Source organism: Solanum pennellii, chromosome 8 (assembly GCF_001406875.1).
Source record: "Solanum pennellii chromosome 8, SPENNV200".
Classification (NCBI taxonomy): Eukaryota; Viridiplantae; Streptophyta; class Magnoliopsida; order Solanales; family Solanaceae; genus Solanum; species Solanum pennellii.
In genome coordinates this window covers 63,425,254-63,445,328 of record NC_028644.1, presented here as the reverse complement: position 1 = coordinate 63,445,328, position 20,075 = coordinate 63,425,254, and the positions used below count along the sequence as shown (strand labels likewise).

Below are 20,075 nucleotides of genomic sequence, written 5' to 3'. Positions count from 1 at the left end.
ATGCTATAAAAAAAGAGTAATTAGCAAGATTTTTTTTAAAGCAACAAGCAAAATGAAATGCACTCACAAAGAACATTTTTCACAAAACTTGAAATGTAATTTCAGTGAGGATATGCTTAAGAGGAAAAACGTGTGCTGCTAAAATAATTTCATGAATAAATATTAAGCGAGCAGGGTATTAGTAGGGTCATTTTTACATTAAAAATTTAATATTATTTTAACTAATACCATTTTTGGAATTACGATTTATTAGGCAGCCTTTTCTTTTTTTCTCTTATTACTTTTACTCTTTTTGTTATATAACTAATTTTGGATTAAAATGTTAAAATTATTTTAATGAACACAATGAACCATCACTTTAAATTCATAATGTTAATAACATTTGTGAGTATTCGTCTACATTTAATGAAATAATTTGTTATAAGATACATATACATAACTTATTTCAAAAAGTGTTGTTCAAATCGAGAAATTTGAATAACAAAACTCTAGATATTTTTCATTAGAATAAGTATCTCTATTGATAGCTGATTAAGAGCTACAAAATTATATGGAAGCGAATATAATTTCTTAAAAAAAGATTTATTGATCATTCTGGTTCATCGAAATCTTGTAATTTTTATTTAAATGTATATATATGAAATATTCATTAATATTTGACTGTAAATTATACAACCATTGAAAAGCAATATGGGAATCGAAAAAAGTTTAACATTATCAATAGTGTTGGATAAAAGTATAACTATTAGCTAGACTGTGATTTCAAATTGAAAATACGTCGTAATTCAAAGTTGAGGGGAAAAATAAGGAATATAATTTACTTTATGAATGTTAATTTGTCCCGCAAGATAATTCAAAATTCTTTTGATCTCCATTTTATTACAATGTTATATATAAATAAATGGCCACTAACGATATAATGTTAAGAAAATTATGAATTTTGTATTTTTCAACTTCTTCAGAAATAATAACAAAGAAGTGAAGGATTAATGTACGTAAATACTTAACAATCGAATACTATATTAAAAATAAATAAATAGTTAAGTCTAAGTGTGATTACTCTAATTAATTCAGCAAATTGGAAGAAGGGTTGGAATTTGGAAAGGTGAAAGGGTCAATTTAACAATGAATTTAATGATTATTTAACTAAAACACAAGCCCACCAAATCATGGGGAATAATGAAAACTCACTTGTTGATGAAAAAACATGCACTTGCGACTCATTTAATCTTTACAGAATCATTTGAAAAGAGAGCCTTGAATTTATCGCAGTTTAAGATCGTTGCTAATCCCACCGCAGATGATCCAGATAGGATTGCCTAAAATAAATTGCAATTTTATTTTAAATTAAAATAATAGAAATTATTATCATCATTACTATTTTATCTTTAAAAAGAGCAAGATTTTAACACCAACATGATATATTGCCTGAATAGAAATTGTATCCATAAAAGTACAACCAATTCAATAATTTCAGTGTTGAACAAGCTAATTCATTCAGAAATTCACATCAAATAAAAAAGCATTTAAAGTATACAATGTTAAGATCAGTGAAAATGAAAGAGGAAAAATTATATTGAATGAATGAAATCTGTTACAAGCTATCTATTTATACAAGAAAAGGAAAATACTAAAAATGTTGTTAATAACTAACTAATAGTGACTCATAGTTTGTTAATTTATTCTAACTAACTTCTAATTACGAATTAACATCTGTACATTTAACTACTAATCAACAGCTGTACATTTAACTAGTTGCTCAACATCCTCCCTCAAGCTAGGAGTATGAAAAACATTCTTCATTCCTAGATTGGTAAGCAAATACGTGTGTTGTAGATGAGTGAGTCCCTTAGTGAATAAATCTGCTGATTGTTCTGTTGTCTTCAGGTACAAAGGTTGAACCATTCCCAATTGTACCTTTTCTCTTATGAAATGACAATCAATGTCTATGTGTTTGGTTCGTTTATGGAAAACTGGATTGGATGCAATTTGTATGGCAGATTTGCTGTCACTATATATAGGCACTGGCAACTTTAGTTCCACCCCTAACTCCTTAAAGAGACCAACCAGCCATATAATTTCTGTAACTGTTGAAGCCAAACTCCTATACTCGGATTGAGATGAGCTTATTGAAATCGTGTCCTGAATCTTTGACTTTCATGAGATCAAAGAACCTCCATATGTAACCATGTAGCCAGTGATTGATTTTGTGTTGTTTGGACATGCAACCCAATCTACATCACAGTATGCAATTAACTGGTTATTTGTGTTAACTGTCATAAGAATTCCTAATCCTGGTGCTTGTTTGACATATCTTACTACCCTCATTGCTGCTTCCATATGAGATGTCTTAGGGCTATGCATGAATTGACGTAGGAGCTGCACTGCAAAAGCTATGTCTGTTCTTGTTATTGTTAAGTAAAGCAATCTTCCCACCAATTTCTGATACACACTAGGATCATCCAGCACCCTATCATCTTCATTATCAGTAGGAAAATGTAAGTCAAAATCTGTAGTCGTGAGCTTTTGATTCAGCTCAATAGGAGTTCGAACTGTCTTTGAGTTAGATAATCCAATGTCAGAGATTAGCTCAAGACAATATTTTCTTTGATGCATAAGAATCCCTGAATCATTTCTGGCAAACTCTATTCCCAAAAAATATCTCAATTCATCCAAGTCTTTTATCTTGAACCTGTCTTTGAGAATACTTTTTGCCTCCAATCTCAACTTGTGATCATTCCTTGTAACAAGCAAGTCATCAACATAGATTAACACCATCACTAAACTTGTTCTTTGTGCTTGGTGAATAATGAGTAGTCATAATGACTCTGCTGAAAACCAGAGTCAATTAGAGCTGAGGTTAGTTTAATATTCCATTGTCTGGTAGCCTATTTGAGTCCATAGAGTGACTTGATGAGCTTGCATACTATCCCTTTCTCCCCTCTGTGAACAAATCCCTGAGGAAGTTTCATGTATACTTCTTCATTCAAATCACCTTGAAGAAATGCATTGAATACATCCATCTGATGTATTTGCCAATGATGTGCAGCAGCCAAACTGACAGTTCCCATTTTTATTACAGGTGAGAAAGTCTCCTGATAGTCCAGCCCTTCTTTTTTATTATAATCCTTGGCTACTAACTTAGCTTTGAACCTATCAACCTCACCATCAGCCTTATACTTTATTTTGTACACCTATTTACACCCTATGGCCCTCTTATCCTTAGGCAACTCAACAAGTTCCCATGTGTTATTATTTTCCAGTGCTTGTATTTCATCTTGCATAGCTCGAATCCAACTAAAATCCTGTAGGGCCTCCTTATATGAAAGGGGTTCCCTTTCCTAGGAGAACTTAGTCAAATAACTCCTATAAGCTGGTGAGATGCTTTGATAGTCGACTACATTAGCAATGGAATGAGAGCAATTTCCAGAAGTAGTCTTCTTCTTTGTCAATATGTAGTCTGTATGCCAGATAGGAGGCTTAGCAAGCCTGTTGGATCTTCTAGTCATAACAACAAGAGTAAGAGCAGACTGTACTAATGGAACCTGATTCTGATCATGTGAAATATGAGAATCAATATGAAGAGGTGCAGACTGTACTGATGCAATCTCATTCTGATCCTGAGTATTAGTAATAGATAAATCATGATTTGCAGTATCATTAGCTCCATATTGATCATTTTGTACCATATTCCTGAAGACTACACATGGTGTAAGGTCATCATCTGTATGTGTAAATATAGTCGGTGCTATTGCAAGCTCAGTTGCCTATCCGGCCTTGTATCTTGAAAAGGAAATATATCTTCAAAGAAAATAGCATCTCTGCTAACAAACACAAGTTTGGATTCAACATCCAATAGTTTGTATCCTTTTTGATTTACAGCATATCCTAAAAACACTGCTTTCTTAGCCTTAGGAGCAAATTTTATCATTCCTGGTAATATTTGTTGCAAATGCCAAGCAACCAATCACTCTAATGTGAGCTAGAGAAGGTGATTTGTGATAGAAAAGCTCATATGGAGACTTATTTCCAAGCACAGACAAAGGTATTCTGTTGATGATATAAGTATCCGCTTCCACACAATCTCCCCAAACTCTATTAGGCAAACAACCTTGGAATTTAATAGCCCATGCAGTTTCCAATAAATGCCTGTGTTTCCTTTCCACTACTCCATTTTGTTGTGGAGTGTGTGGGCAGGATCTTTGATGAATAATACCATGCATAACAAACAGATCATGACAAGTAGAATTCAAAAATTCTCCTCCATTATCAGACCTAAAAACTTTGACACATTTCCAAACTGGTTCTTTATCATCAATAGAAAATGTTTCAATACAACTATTACATCAGACTTTAATGCTAGTAAAAATGTCCATGTCCATCTAGACTTATCATCAACTAAAGTAAGAAAATATATCATCCCATTGTAAGTAGCCACCTTATATGGACCCCAGACATCCATATGTATCAAGTCAAATATCTCATCTACTACAGTATGACCCACAGGAAATGAGACTCTAGTTTGTCTAGCTGGTGGACAGATAAGACATTGATCAATATGAAAGCTATTACAATTAAAATCTTTTATTTTTCTAAGTACTCCCATAAGAACATGTCCTAATCTCTTGTGCCAAAGAGCTGGATCTGCATTATTTGTTCTAACTGCAGACATAGTTTGAATCCCAGCCAAGAGGTCCTGCTATACAAACATTTTTTCTGAGAATTCTCTATTGTTTTGTTGGTTTCATTCAAGACATTGAAGATCTGGTTGAGTTGTGTTGGTGATGATTTCTTCATCATTTTCAGTATTTGCTCTTGTGTGACTTGACCTCCTTCTCCTTGTGATTGATCCCCCATGGTTGTATGTGCTTTACATTCCACATGATCCTCATATTTTGCATTTGTTTTTGTGTGTTAGTACAATCTCCTATCACTATATTAACTTTCCTCTTACCCTTGAAGTTATCTGGATATCCAATAAGCAAATAACAATTATCCTTCACATGACCAGTTGCATTACAATTATCACACTTCTTCAGCTTATTATAATCTGCCCTAATATGCCCATTCATGTTGCAGAAATCACAATACAAGGAATGAAAATTTCTTCTAGGATATGACTGCATGTTATTATTGAATTGTGGTGATCCAGCAACTCTACCAGAATACATAGCTAATGATTCCATTCCCTCATGAATACAACCAGCACTTCCTTTTTTACTCTCATCCTGTATGATTAATGCATACGACTGATTTACACTAGGAAAACAGGACATCATTAGAATGTGACCTCTAGCCTGTGAATAACTGTCATTCAGCCCCATTAGAAATTAGAGCAATTTCTAATATTGTATTTGTTCAACATAGTCCTTTGCTTTATTACATCCACAACTAGGTGAGGGTAAAATTGAGTCATACTGATCCCATAGACTCTTCAATTTGGTAAAAATAACCAGACATAGTCAAAGTTCCTAGTGTAAGAGTGAAGATGCTTCTATGTAATTGGAAAAGTCTAGATCCATTGATTTTGTCAAATCTTTCCTTGACATCGAGCCATACCAGATTCACACTTGATGAATAGAGAATACCGCTAAAAAAATCTTTACTCACGTTACAAGTAAGCGAAGTGATCACAATCGCATTGCAACGATCCCAGATTTTCTTCAAAGGTTCATCAAAATCACATCGCAAAACAGAGCCATCAATGAATCCCAACTTGTTTCATCCAAGCAGAGCAATCTCCATTGCGCGACTCCATAATGTGTAATTCTCCATCCCTGTCAACTGAATTCCAACAGAAAGAGCTCCAACTACATCAGATGAGCTCAAATACAGTGGATGATTGTGATCAATTGTCACAAAACCTCCATTTATTCCATTATCAGGATCTGTGGAAGCTTGTCAGTATATGCTCCCGTCAATCCATCCTCATTCACCATTCTGAAACAATTCCGGCAGAATCTCTCGATGTATCTTCAAAATCCTGATAAATCTCTAGAATTGCCTTCCTAGCTCTGATACCATGTTAAGATCAGTAAAAGTGAAAAAGGAAAAATTATATTGAATAAATGAAATCTGTTACAAGCTATCTATTTATACAAGAAAGGGAAAATACTAAAAATGTTATTACTAACTAACTAACAGTGACTCATAGTTTGTTAATTTATTCTAACTAACTTCTAATTACAAATCAACATCTGTACATTTAACTACTAATCGATAGCTGTACATTTAACTAGTTGCTCAACAAAAGATAAGAACAACTTTTCATATATGTTGTCAAATCTCTATATGTTAGAATCATCACAAAGAGTAGCCTTTTCACAAAACTGAATCGAATTTCATAAAACAGACATTATGATGAAACTTACATTTTTGGCATTTTGCAGTCCCTTGGGCTACAATACATTTTTACTGATCAGAAATAAATTATTAGGGTTAGAATAAATTATATGAGATATGTGTTATTTATCTACTTAATTACTGGATCAACTTCTTCAACGTCACTGGTAAACGACGATCCATCGCAATAATTTATCCATACTCGATTCCAATTATAAAAGTCTGCCATAACAAATTGTATTAGCGGGTAACTAAAAGAATGGGAAACATTTATTTGGCAAATAATTTCCCGAGACAAATAAAATTGTTATAAAAACCAAATTTACTAGTATTTGTTTAAAATTTTCCATATAAATTTTCAACAACATTCTCGTGGAATCAAAAGTAAAATTTTTCATCAATTAAAAGAAAATGTAAACTTACTTACTAACATGTAACCTATTATAATTACTCTATATTAGATTTTATGATTTAAGTAGCAATAAATGATCTCCAGCAAAAATTGGTTCACCTGAATTATTTTGGGGAGCGTTATTAAGTATTCCACCAAACTTAGTTTGATCCTGCATTAAGTAAGCGGAACCTGCTGGTTGAAATGTACGATAGTGGCAATCTTTTAGGTTCTCGCACCACCCTCCGCCCTAAAAAACAAATTTAGCGAAATAAAATTAAATATACGATGAAAACAAAACACTAATTAATTAAACAAACTTACTTGAAGGTAAATTATCCAACTAGAAGCTCCAGCATCAAATCCCCGATCAAAGTATATACCGGCGGACTTCCGTCGAGACAAACTGTTTAACAAAAACAACCATCAAATCTAATTCTAATGAAAAAACAAAATGAAGATAATTATATATATTTATACCAGTGCCTTGAGTTATAGCGTTATGTACTTTTGTGATATTGATTTTCTGCGCCTCTGCAATTGGATATAGTTAGAAAAATCAGGAATATTGTATTTGTTGCTATACTGCAATGGATCCTAGCCAAAGAGAAGACTTGTATATTTATATTCATAACTTAACTATTGATTTATTTTTTAATTTTAAAACAAGTAATAAGTAGCAACAGCACCACCTATTGTATGTATAATATATGCTAGCAAAATGTTCTTTACCTATATAGTAGCTAGTATATAGACATTTTCTTTTTTATATGCAAAATTGATGTGTGTGACTAATTAATGTGATATTAGACCTAGTATATGGTAGCAAAAATGCTCTTTATCTATAAGGTAGCTAGCATATAGACTTTTTCTTTTCCATATGCAAAATTGGTGTGTGTGACGACTAATTAATGTGATTTTAGACCTAGTATATGGTAGCAAAAATGTTCTTTACCTATATGATAGCTAGCATATAGACATTTTCTTTTTTATATGCAAAAGTATTAATATTTTATGGAGCATAGTTTTTTTTTTTATAAATAATACTACATCAATAAGTAAGCTCTCTATAATTATCCATACATTATTTACTCATAACTAATCTTGGTAATTCTAACATGCATGACCGACCACACTTAACAACGTGAGCTTAGTACATCAAACGTGCATTTCGTGCATTACACGTGCATTACATGTGCATTTTGTGCGCACGTTTGATACGTCATCTTTTTTACTTTAGATTGATCAGGTATTTTTAATTAACAAACAAAAAAATTAATATTAATACAATTCCATTGTAAATACAATTTTGCAACCTTGACTCTCTCCTTCTTCTTCTCCTTATATGTTCCTTTTATCAGATTTTGTTTTCACCAAACCCAAACTTGAATTCGTATTCACTTGTGTATTAGCAACCTTACAAGAAAAAAATTTAAAATTATTAAATATAATATATGAAAAATTAAACAATATATGATGTATGAATGCTAATGCAGATTACTACAATCTACTGAATGTCAAATATATAAACAAACTCACAAAAATATCGAAAAGTGAACAGAAAATCATAAATACATAAAATTCAAAATACAAAAATATTTGATGAATATGAAAACTCAGTGTTCGATTTTAATATACATAAGCTATCTATAACTAAGTCATAGTAAATACAAAACGAAGAAATCACATAACCATGCAAGTATAATTTTATTCCTTTGAGTGATGGAAATGCTTTATAATTTCAGCCCAAACATTCCCCAATTTTCAGACTCAATTTCAACCCAAACTTGACCCAAATCCCTTCCCTTTACAGCCCAATACCCAAAACAAACATTCCAACTCAACAACACATTTCCATTTTTTATCGAATTGATTGGAATCTGGTATACATTGAAAGAAAAGACTAAACACGGGTCAAATGGAAGAAAATATACAGAAAATAGATCTCATATATGAATATATATACAACGATATACAGTACTGATATTCACTGAAAAGAGGCCCAACTTTTCAGAAAGAGCTGAAAATAAAAGTAAAATTGGCCGGATGTTTCTGGACAACAGTTACTTGGGCCATAGAGGCCCAAATTCGTTTTCACTCTTTTACTCTATTAAGGATTGGATTTGCTTACAAATATTTATTGTTTATTTGTATTAATTTTAATTTTGAATATTTGAATTAATTTGATTAAATTTCTCAAAGACAACGATTTTATGTTAATTTACTCGTAAATGATTTTGTTTGAATAATTTTCTTACTTGGTCGTTTTTGGCATTTTTTACTTTTTGCAACGTGTATCAATCTAACGCCGTCAGCTTTAAAAAAATAAAATATACCCTAAAATGTTACTGTGAAATACGTTTATACTAGTTTCATAAAATTTTAGAAAAACGTATTATTTTGGTGAATTACTTTATATTATAGCTTTGTTTGGTCAAAACCTCGATTTTGGTATGCTTAACTATATATAATAGCCTTTTCTTTTCTCTCCTTCTCAGGGATCGGCCAAGAATTTACCATCAGCTTGCACGTCTGCAATGGAACCAAGTTTGGTAATTTCTTTAAGCTTTCGAAATGAAAACAAATATCTTTAATTTTATGATATAGTGTTATAACTTTAATTTTATATGGTGCAGTGTTTTTTCCCTCAAAATGTTGTTTCATATGTTCAGACTCCACTATTCATAATCAACTCAGTTTATGATTCCTGGTAGGTCAATGCAACAAATGTTAAATTTCTCTCAATTTTAAGAACTTTATTTATTTCTTCTTTAGCTATTCTGATTATTCAAAATAAAACTATGAAATACAAATAAATACTAACTGTGGTACATTGACATAACTATCACCAAAAAAAAAACAGAATACAAAATGAATTAAATATATGAAATACAATTCTAAATCTATAAATACAAAATACAATAAAACAATGAAATACAAATATACATATTGACTAAAACAGTAACAAAATTCAATATACACTTCCAAATCTATGAATACAAAAAACATTAAAACTATGAAATATACACAATCAAACTCATATAATGTGTTACATTGACATAACTAACACACACACAAAAAAAAAACAGAACACAAAATACAAAAATTAATACTAACTATAACATAATAAAAATTTCATATACACTTCCAAACGCATTGTAACATGAATTTTTTTGAATCTTTAAAATTACTAAACAAAATAAATTAAACATACAAGACACAGAACATGCAAAAAAAAATCTCTTCTCCAACAAATTGGTCTTCTTCAACTTCATGGTTATGAATTTGTGTGGGATTTTGCACATCGACGAATTCAGGCATTTTTCCCCGTCGTATATCCTCCTTAGATTTAGAAGCAGAACCTACATTGTTGTTTAATTTTTGAGTGAAAAAAATTAAATGATGAAAAATCGGAAGAACTTTTATTTTGTCCAATACCTCTAGTAACTCTCTTGAAAACGTCCATTGAAGAGAGAATTATAAAGTCTCAAACCCTAAAAAATATTTTAAGAACAACAACAAAACAAAAAAAATTAAAAAAAAAAAACTAAAAGCAGTAAGTAAATAAATAAGGAATCTAAAAAACATAATACCCAAATCAATGTTAATCTTCAAGTCAAATCTTCCAACGAAATTAAATAAGAATAATAGAAAACATTAATATATTGAATCGAAAATCTGTGGAATTGATTTGGAAGAATGTTAGAGAGAGAAATTGAAAAGAAGAGTAAGAAAAGAGAGAAAAAATTTGGATTTGATTAGGAAGAAAGTAAGAGAGAGAAATTGATAAGCTTAAGAAAAAAGAGAGAAAAATTAAAATGACATTAATATCTATCCAATTATATAAATATAGGAAAATGTGTAATCTATGAGAGAGAGAAAAAGGTGTAAATAATAAGAGAGAAAATATTAATAATATCAGAATAATTATTTATTTTTTAAAATAATGACATTTTTGACATGTTTACTAATATTATTAAAGTATGGATATTATCACTAAATAAGTGGGTTTTTTTGACTGGTTAGCTAAATTTTCCATATTTATTGTTTATTTGTGTTAATTTTAACTTTGAATATTTTGATTAATTTAATTAAATTTCTCAAAGATAACGATTTATGTTAATTTACTCTTAAATGATTTTATTTGAACAATTTTATTACTTGTTCGTTTTTGGCAATTTTCACTATTTTTAAAATACTTCCAAGTGTTCTTTTCAGAGCAGACCATAAGATCAATTTTTGCAAATTCAATTTCCGAGAGTACAAACTAATCGAAGATGCTGATGCTGCATTGACAAGAGTATAAATTGATCGAAGATGTTGCATTGACAAGAGCGTACCTCAATCTTTTTTCCTCATCCGCTCAGCAAATGCCAGGAAATATTGATTGACATATTTTAAGAGATGTAGTATCTCGATTTAAATGTTCATTCAAGATAGAATATGATGAGACTCCTTGCTCATAATACAATATAATTTGTTTATTTTTTTTGATAATAACTTTTTCTTTATAATCTCATTTTGATAATAATATTACTTAAAGAGAAAGATTATCGTACGTATGAAGACTAATTTCACGTGTGTCGTCTTTCGAATGTGAATAAAATCTTTATAGGAAGAAAAATTATTGTACTCAAGACTCATCCGAATTAAAGCATTTCCATCACTCAAAGGAATAAAGTTATACTTGCATGGTTATGTGATTTCTTCGTTTTATATTTACTATGACTTAGTTATAAATAGCTTATGTATTTTAAAATCGAACACTGATATCTTCATGATATATATAAAAGTATTATATATATATATATATATATATATATATATGTATATATATCAAGTTTGATTAGATATTACATTTTTAATTGTTTATATTAAGTTTGAACATTGAAGCCTTTACCGACCTAAATTTTTCTTTGCAATAAAAAAAATCTATCATTCATCTTTTTTTTCAAATTTCATCTAAAACATATCACATGTAGTGTAGAGGTATTCACTCTTCATTTTAAATAAATAATGCCTAACAAGCAAATATCAAATAATGGTGATATGAAGAGAACATGATCAATGCCATATTCTATGAGTACCTCTTAAAGAAATCTTTTTTGATTGACAAGAAGATATTTATAAAATAATATTATAGAAGTGGTAAACATAAATATATAATATATATCGTAGCATTATATATGTTGATCCTCTTATAACATTTTGATGAATATATACCTAAACATTTACTAAAGAAACAAAAAATATGTGCCTCATTGAACTTTTACATTTTTAAAAATAGTTGCGTAAAACATTAATATTTAATTGCCTGCTAAAAGTTACTATTAAAAATTAATTTTGATACTAAAATTGATATATTTCAAAAATAAAGGGAGAAAAATCGATGGACCGAGTTGGTCCAAACTGTCAATCGATAGGTTTTTGTTTTCAAAATTACTTAAGAAAATTGGAGGGATTTTTTTAAAAAAACTATCAGATGCTCGTCGGGTTATTCTTTAAACAACAATGCGCGGAATATATAAAAAGTTTTTTATTAAAAAAAGAAAATCAACGTAGTCTCTTAGTGTTTAGATTGTGTTTTTTCTACAAAAATTGAGGGAGTTTGTTGGCTTTTAAAGTGTAAAACTGCAGTTGAAGAATATAAATAAAAATAATTTAAATATTTTATCAAAGAGTACACACGTGGTTGAGTGGTAGAATTGTTCAATATTGTTGTAAGTATTTACAAGTTCAAGTAGCTTGGTCAATTTTAATCAATCAAATTCGCCAATTTCGTAAAAAGGACCTAGGTCAAACCAATGATGTACAATTTGTCATCATTTTTAAAACATTGACCAAATCTTAATATTGATCCAATTTTATATAGTGAATATTGTTGACATTTAATTTTGACCCTTCACAATATGAATTAATTATTAAGTTTCTTTTTTAATTCAAACAATTTAAATGAATTAGCTTTTATAAAATTCAAAATATTTTAAAGCTATTTTATCATTTTTGTGATATTAAAATAATATATATATTTCTATATAATTATATACATAATTACTTCCTTTTATAAATATTCGAAAATCGTCTCAAAGTATTTTGATTTTTAATCATATATTATATTAATTAGTTTAATTTAATTAATAGATTGTATTTTGAGTTAATTAGTTTATAATTAAGTTAATCATTTTATTTTATTAAGATTCAAAAGATAGTTACTTAATTAATATTAATATATTAATTTGTCTGTTTAAATTTTAGTTGAATTCACTAATTAACTCTGTTTGGCTATGATTTAAACATGAAATTGCTGAATTTGCAATCCATCTGGCTAAATCTTAAATACTAAATCTATCCAAACATTCCCCAATTTTCAGACTCAATTTCAGCCCAAACTTGACCCAAATCCCTACCCTTTACAGCCCAATACCCAAAACAACATTCCAACTCAACAACACATTTCCATTTTTTTATCAAATTGATTGGAATCTGGTATACGTTGAAAGAAAAGCCTAAACACGGGTCAAATGGAAGAAAATATACAGAAAATAGATCTCATATATGAATACATATACAATGATATACAGTACTGATATTCACTGAAAAGAGGCCCAACTTTTCAGAAAGAACTGAAAATAGAAGTAAAATTGGCCGGATGTTTCTGGACAACAGCTACTTGGGCCATAGAGGCCCAAATTCGTTTTCACTCTTTTACTCTATTAAGGATTGGATTTGCTTACAAATATTTATTATTTATTGGTATTAATTTTAATTTTGAATATTTAAATTAATTTGATTAAATTTCTCAAAGATAACGATTTTATGTTAATTTACTCGTAAATGATTTTGTTTGAATAATTTTCTTACTTGGTCGTTTTTGGCATTTTTTACTTTTTGCAAAATTCTTCTTAAGTGTTTAAGCTAAATTATTTTTTAAATGACTTTAAATATCTTTTCTTTTAAGTTTTTCTCAAAATTAGTCAAAAAAGTTTTTATATTGTCGGGTAACATTACGTTAGCGGTCATTTTGGGTGCTAATATCTTTTCAAAGTGGACATGGAAATGATCTCTTACTCTTTTTCTATAAATCTTTAAGACTTAAATATGTTAAAATAAATTTAATTAAGTTTTCTTAAATTCTTTTAAAAATTCAGTGGTAATTCCCTCAGAAGTTGATTTTTTTCCTAAAAGTTGAAATCAATTTATAACTTTTTCTTTTTTATATCACATAAAAGGAGTAGCAAATACTTAATAAACGACTTTTACAGTCAATGTTTATCATTTTTTGTAAGTATGTTTTTAAATAACTTTACAAGTTTTGAAGACTTGGATATAGAAGTGAAGATGCATGTTTGAGCAAAATTTTACATATTTTCGCAATAGATATTACTTCTTTCCCTAAGGGGTATAAACAATATAGTGACTTATATCATGGTCGTACAATAATACTAATGTGGTGTTCATTCATAGTTTTTAGTTAATGATATATACAAAAGTGGATTATTGATATGAAATATTGTTGATACCTAACTATAAATTGAAATAATATGTCAAACATATACATCGAAAAATTATTGATCGCAAAATTTCTCAAGAACTTGCTAAAAAATTTCGCCGTATTGACTTTTAGTAGTATTTTGTACAACTCATATTCTCGATGATCTATCATCTATGCATCAACAAATTATTGCTTATAATATGTGTTTTAAAATAAATGGTAAAATCAAATATGAACACTCAAGTTTCAAAAGAAGGAATAAATTTTGTAAAGCTAATGTATATTTGCTTTTATTTTTAATTTTTTATACGATATTTGGTATTTATTTCAATTCGATTAAATTCAAATTCGCACAGGGAAGTTTCATATTGAAGGGTAAAACGTTTTCTAACAAAGGTGACTTCGTACACAAGAGAAATCTGTGTATTCGTGGGAACACTTCTTTTACCTCTTTTTGTAAATGAAATCGGGTATAGAATTTTTTTTCTTTGGATTGTTTAATGTAGAAGAATATGCTATTATTTGATCAGAACAAGTAATATAATAAAAATGAAATTAGTTGCAAATTGCACTTTTGGATTTGAAAATATAGTTAAGTAGTTCATATTCTTTTTTATTTTTTATCAAAATCTTTTAAATTTATCGTAGAGGCCTTTAATATATTAAATTATTAATTAATGATGAGTAAATTTATTGCATGAATCGTGTGATTGCCAATTTTCATATATGCATTTAATAAAGGGAACACTTGAAAGAAAACCTTAAATTGAGGAGGTTTAAATTTAATATGAACCTCCTAAATTGCATCAATTGCTGAGGTTTGTATAACCCTTCCGATTTTTGTGCAATGCCTCAAAATTAAAATTATATAATTAAGTCGTTTACTTGATCATTTTCCCATTTTTTTATCGGAATTGAGTTTTACTCAACTTTCGTTTAATAACTAGCTTTATTCTCCAACTTCCATCATACTATCCGGCCATTTATAGCTCTGGTTACTTTCAAATCGATCAAAATTACTCGATTTTCCAAATAATTATCAAATTTATCCAAATCCCTCCTTAAACCCAATCCAAATGTACTAAACTAACTAAATCCATACAAATTAAACCCCCATTAACAAACATATTGATTAACGATTAAAAGATGAAAATTGAGGTTGTTCATGAAATTCACATGAGGGGTTTGTAAGTATTTCCATCTTGTTGAAAGAATATTGTTTATGGAATATGCCTTAGTTATTTTATTTTATTTTTTATATAATAAATGGCTTACAGAATATTTGTTATTTATCCTAGGTAGACAATCAACGTTCATCCCTTTTTCACTCGAAAGAAAAAATTATTATTCATAAAACAAAAATTAAAAAAAAAGAAAAGAAAAACAATTTGTATCAACGAGGTTTCAAGCATCTTAAATAAGCTGATTGAAAATAGCATTGTTTTATTCGATTATGTAATATAATAAATACGAAGACAGATTTTTAGGTCAGTTAACTTTGAATTAATTACTCCAAACTAGTCCTATCACATTTAATATTTCGTTATTAATTTTTTTTGTAAAATTTACATTTTGTTTTTGTTTGTAGGACAAAAACATTTTTTTTGGCTTTGTTAGCACTACTTTGTACAACTCATGTTCTTGGCACCGATGATAATTATTTGTACATTAATATCACAATACTTCATAGTGCAACTGCCCAAGGCGCAGGTGATTTAAGAGTGTCAAAAAAACTAAATATACTCTTAATTCCTCAAAGAAAATCAAATTTATATTTGTTTCAATTTGTCAATAGTATGTCTCGATGGAAGTCCGCCAGCATATCATCTGGATAGGGGACATGGTACCGGACTTCGCAGCTGGGTTATCTACTTAGATGTAAGTTAAACTTGATTCTTTGCAATTGATTCATAATTATTGAGTCGATCACCAAATTAACTTGGAGAAATAATTCATATTTATAGGGAGGCGGTTGGTGTGACAATATCTCGGATTGTCTTGATCGTTCAACTAAGTTCTCAGGTTCTTCCACGAAGATGAATCAACAAAGTTTTTTTGGCGGGATACTTCATAATACCTCCAAAGAAAATCCAGGTGATGAAGCTCATATATGTATATATTACTTTAATCTTTTTTGTGCATATGCAAAATTAATTATAAACTTCTTCCAACTGCAAACAATATTGTAATTTGGTAGAGTTTCACAATTGGAACCGAGTGAGGGTGAAGTATTGTGATGGTGCATCTTTCACTGGTGATGTTGAACAAGTCAACCCTGTAAGAAAATACACATATATATATCCTTACATATATGTTATTAATTCTATGACGTTTTTCTTGATTAAATTTGTCAAATAATTCACACTAGGAGAATAAGTTATATTTTCGAGGGGCAAGAATATTTAAGGCAATTATGGAGGATTTATGGTGCAAAGGAATGAAAAATGCTGAAAATGTAAGAATACATCTATTGACACTATCTAGCTTCATTTTCCTAATTATACAAGTCCTATATGTACTACTACCTTATTGAATATCAAAATATTGTTAGGCAATTCTAACTGGAACATCAGCGGGAGGATTGGCAACAATCTTGAACTGTGACAAGTTCAAAAGCCTCCTTCCAGGGAGTGCCAGAGTAAAATGTGTTGCAAGTGCTGGCTTCTTCATCAATGGGTATGCTCTTCCCGTATTTACGTCATGTAAAATGTTATTCTACACCTTCTAATAAGGGCAAGTTCATGATTTACATGCAGCAAGACAATAAGTGGTACTTCACATATTCAAGAGATGTATCAAGAAATTGTTAACCTACATGTACGTTTCATATTTCTTGTTTGTATATATATGTTTTTTTGTAGTGATTTTGGTATGCTTAACTATATATAATAGCCTTTTCTTTTCTCTCCTTCTTAGGGATCGGCCAAGAATTTACCATTAGCTTGCACGTCTGCAATGGAGCCAAGTTTGGTAATTTCTTTAAGCTTCGAAATAAAAACAAATATCTTTAATTGTATGATATAGTTATAACTTTAAATTTTATATGGTGCAGTGTTTTTTCCCTCAAAATGTTGTTTCATATGTTCAGACTCCACTATTCATAATCAACTCAGTTTATGATTCCTGGCAGGTCAATGCAACAACTGTTAAATTTCTCTCAATTTTAAGAATTTTATTTTGTTTCTTCTTTAGCTATTCTGATTATTCAACAATCTTAACTCCAGATTAATAACACTTTGGTTCCTTCATACCTTGATCCTCAACATGCTTGGAAGGGTTGCATCAAGAACATAAGTAGTTGCACATCTAGCCAACTTATAATTATTCGAGGTTAGCATTTATCTAGTGATTAACTAATCTACATGATGTTACACATGTATAGTGACTCTTCATCTTGTCCTTTAATTTTTTTATTTTTAACTTATAGCCTTCGGAGTTGAATTCTTGAAGATATTTGAGGGACTACCCCCTTGTTTTACAAGGGGTTATTTCCTCACATCTTGCTATTCACATGGTGATGTTCTATCAACATCATACTGGTATAATACTACCTCTCCAAGGTTACTTAGTAAGGTAACGTTTGTTTGTTTTATCCATATATAAAGTTTGAATACACACATTTTTTGTTTTGAATCTCTTATAACATTTTATGTGTATAGACAATTGCTGAAGCTGTTGGGGATTGGTACTTTGAGAGAGCAGGATTTCAACATATAGACCCGTATCCTGGTGTTAAAAATTGCAAATAATTATAAGTTCCGTGAGATTCTCTAATGAATACGCTTGCAAGGAGATACTAATGAAGTTTGTCTCTCTTCATGGTCTTGTACTTACTAATGAAGTTTTAGTACATTATAGTTGTGGAGTGTGAATGTATACTAATTTATAAGATCATCCGATTATAGTATAATTATTCATTTTTAAGTCACTTATGTTGATTCTGGACTTGTATCAATAGATAAGAGTGAGCAGCTTGAAAGATAAGCATCTTTTATCTTAATTTTTTTAAGATTTGAGTTATCAAGAGGTCAAAAAAGGATAAGACCTTTAAAAGACAAGTTAAAAATAATCAATAAAGTCATTCAAATTGAACTTGTTTACTTGAGCTGATTGCTTAATTCAATAATACAAGCAATGATTTTTCTTTGTTAAAATCCTTTAATGCCCATATAATTTTTTCATAGCTAAATGAGTAATAACTTGTTTGACCAAATATTTAGAAGCTCAAAAGTATTTGTTTTTTTGTCAAGATTTATTTATTCTAATAAACAATGAGGTGTTTGGGAGAAAAAAAAGGTATTTCTTTAGAGTAGCAATAAACTATTTTTGACCTATTTTTTATTTTTGAAAAACACATTTAAGAAAAATATATTTAGAAGCACTTCTAAAAATTTATTCAAATATAATTGTTGCTCATAAGTGTTTTAAATTTTAAAATTAAACTTATTGGTTAAAAACAAACTACTTCTAAAATAAAATCTTATAAAGAAAACAAGCTTTTTTAGGTCATAGAAGACCACTTTATCCAAATTTTGGAATATTAAAATGAATTTTCTTGTTGCATTTTTGGGCTTAAATCTTATAATCTAACAAACTGAGGGCATATTAGGAAATATCATACATTGTTACTATGGTTTTTCAACTATACTAGGTGTATAAATCACCTTTTTAATACTCTTAAATTTTGAGAAAACTAAGCAAAATACTTTAGAACAAAATTTCTTACCATTAATCTTGACTGATTTACCTCAATGAAAATAAAAAAATTTTAATATTATGTACAAGAATTTTAAGCATTATGATTCTAAAATCATAAAATGTTGAGTAATTAAAAATATTCCGTGATTATAATAGAATCTTTTAAAAACTCTTATATTGATTGTTACTAGTTTATTATAAGGCTATACAATTAATTATACGACGTCGAATAAAAACTTTCACGGCTATGCATTGAATTTATTTTTATAAATAGAAATATTATCATTGTAAAGATATTAAATAAAAAATATTTGATAATAAAAATTATGTTAAAGTTTGTGACTATTTATTACTAGAAATAATTAATAAAAAGGGCATTCTAAAGGGTTTTAAAAGAGCGTTTTTTGAACGTCATCATCATATACATTCTAAATGGATTTGTCCGGCTATGTTGTACAACTTGCTAAAGACAGACAATACAAACTAAAACCATAAATCTGCTCTATTAAGAGTTTTAAATACTTTTTTAAAAAAATAAAAAAAGAAAGAAATATCGTGTTAACAGAAAATCCACCACGTAAATTGATTTTTTTTTTTAAATATTTCAATCGATCATCAAATAATGCAGAGATATATTACGCTTAAAATAAATTGACTTACTTCTCTTGAAATATAAGATCTTTTATATTAGGATCAACTCAATTTTTATTCTTAAACTGGCATCTCAAATATTTTACATGTGCCCTAAATGGAGGGGCGACCCACCTTGATCAAAGGGGTGTCAGGAAAATTACATTGTAGGTAGAGGTCAAATTTTGATTTAATAAATATATATACAAGCATTGACATGCCTTGATACAAGTAAAAGGTCTAGTGTTAGGGGGTTGCAAAACTCTTTAAGCTTGTGTGTTCAAGCCTTGCTAGGCTCAATTATAATTACTTTTTTTTTCCTTTAACCTTTGACACGCCTAAATGTCATCGTTTTCTCTTCTAAAAATTTAAATGCAATTTAAAATAATTAACATGATAATTTTATCATGGGAAAAGGGTAAAAAATGTTCTTAAACTATATGAAAGGAATAAAAATGTCCTCCATTTATATTTTAGCTCGAAAATGCCTTTACTGTCAATACTTTGGCTTAAATTCACAAT

General features: G+C 29.2%; 1 protein-coding gene across 1 annotated transcript; it reads left to right on the top strand.

Annotated features, from left to right (window-relative positions):
* Positions 1–15,123: 15,123 nt before the first annotated feature.
* On the top strand, positions 15,124–18,325 carry LOC107028020 (pectin acetylesterase 8-like). Its single transcript, XM_015229068.2, has 13 exons — positions 15,124–15,412; positions 15,814–15,935; positions 16,021–16,103; positions 16,190–16,319; positions 16,423–16,502; positions 16,594–16,680; positions 16,777–16,901; positions 16,982–17,042; positions 17,142–17,195; positions 17,278–17,355; positions 17,450–17,555; positions 17,653–17,798; positions 17,885–18,325. The coding sequence occupies exons 1-13, from the start codon at positions 15,372–15,374 to the stop codon at positions 17,972–17,974; spliced, it is 1,203 nt and encodes a 400-aa protein (XP_015084554.2). The 5' UTR covers positions 15,124–15,371; the 3' UTR covers positions 17,975–18,325.
* The last annotated feature ends 1,750 nt before the right edge of the window (positions 18,326–20,075 follow it).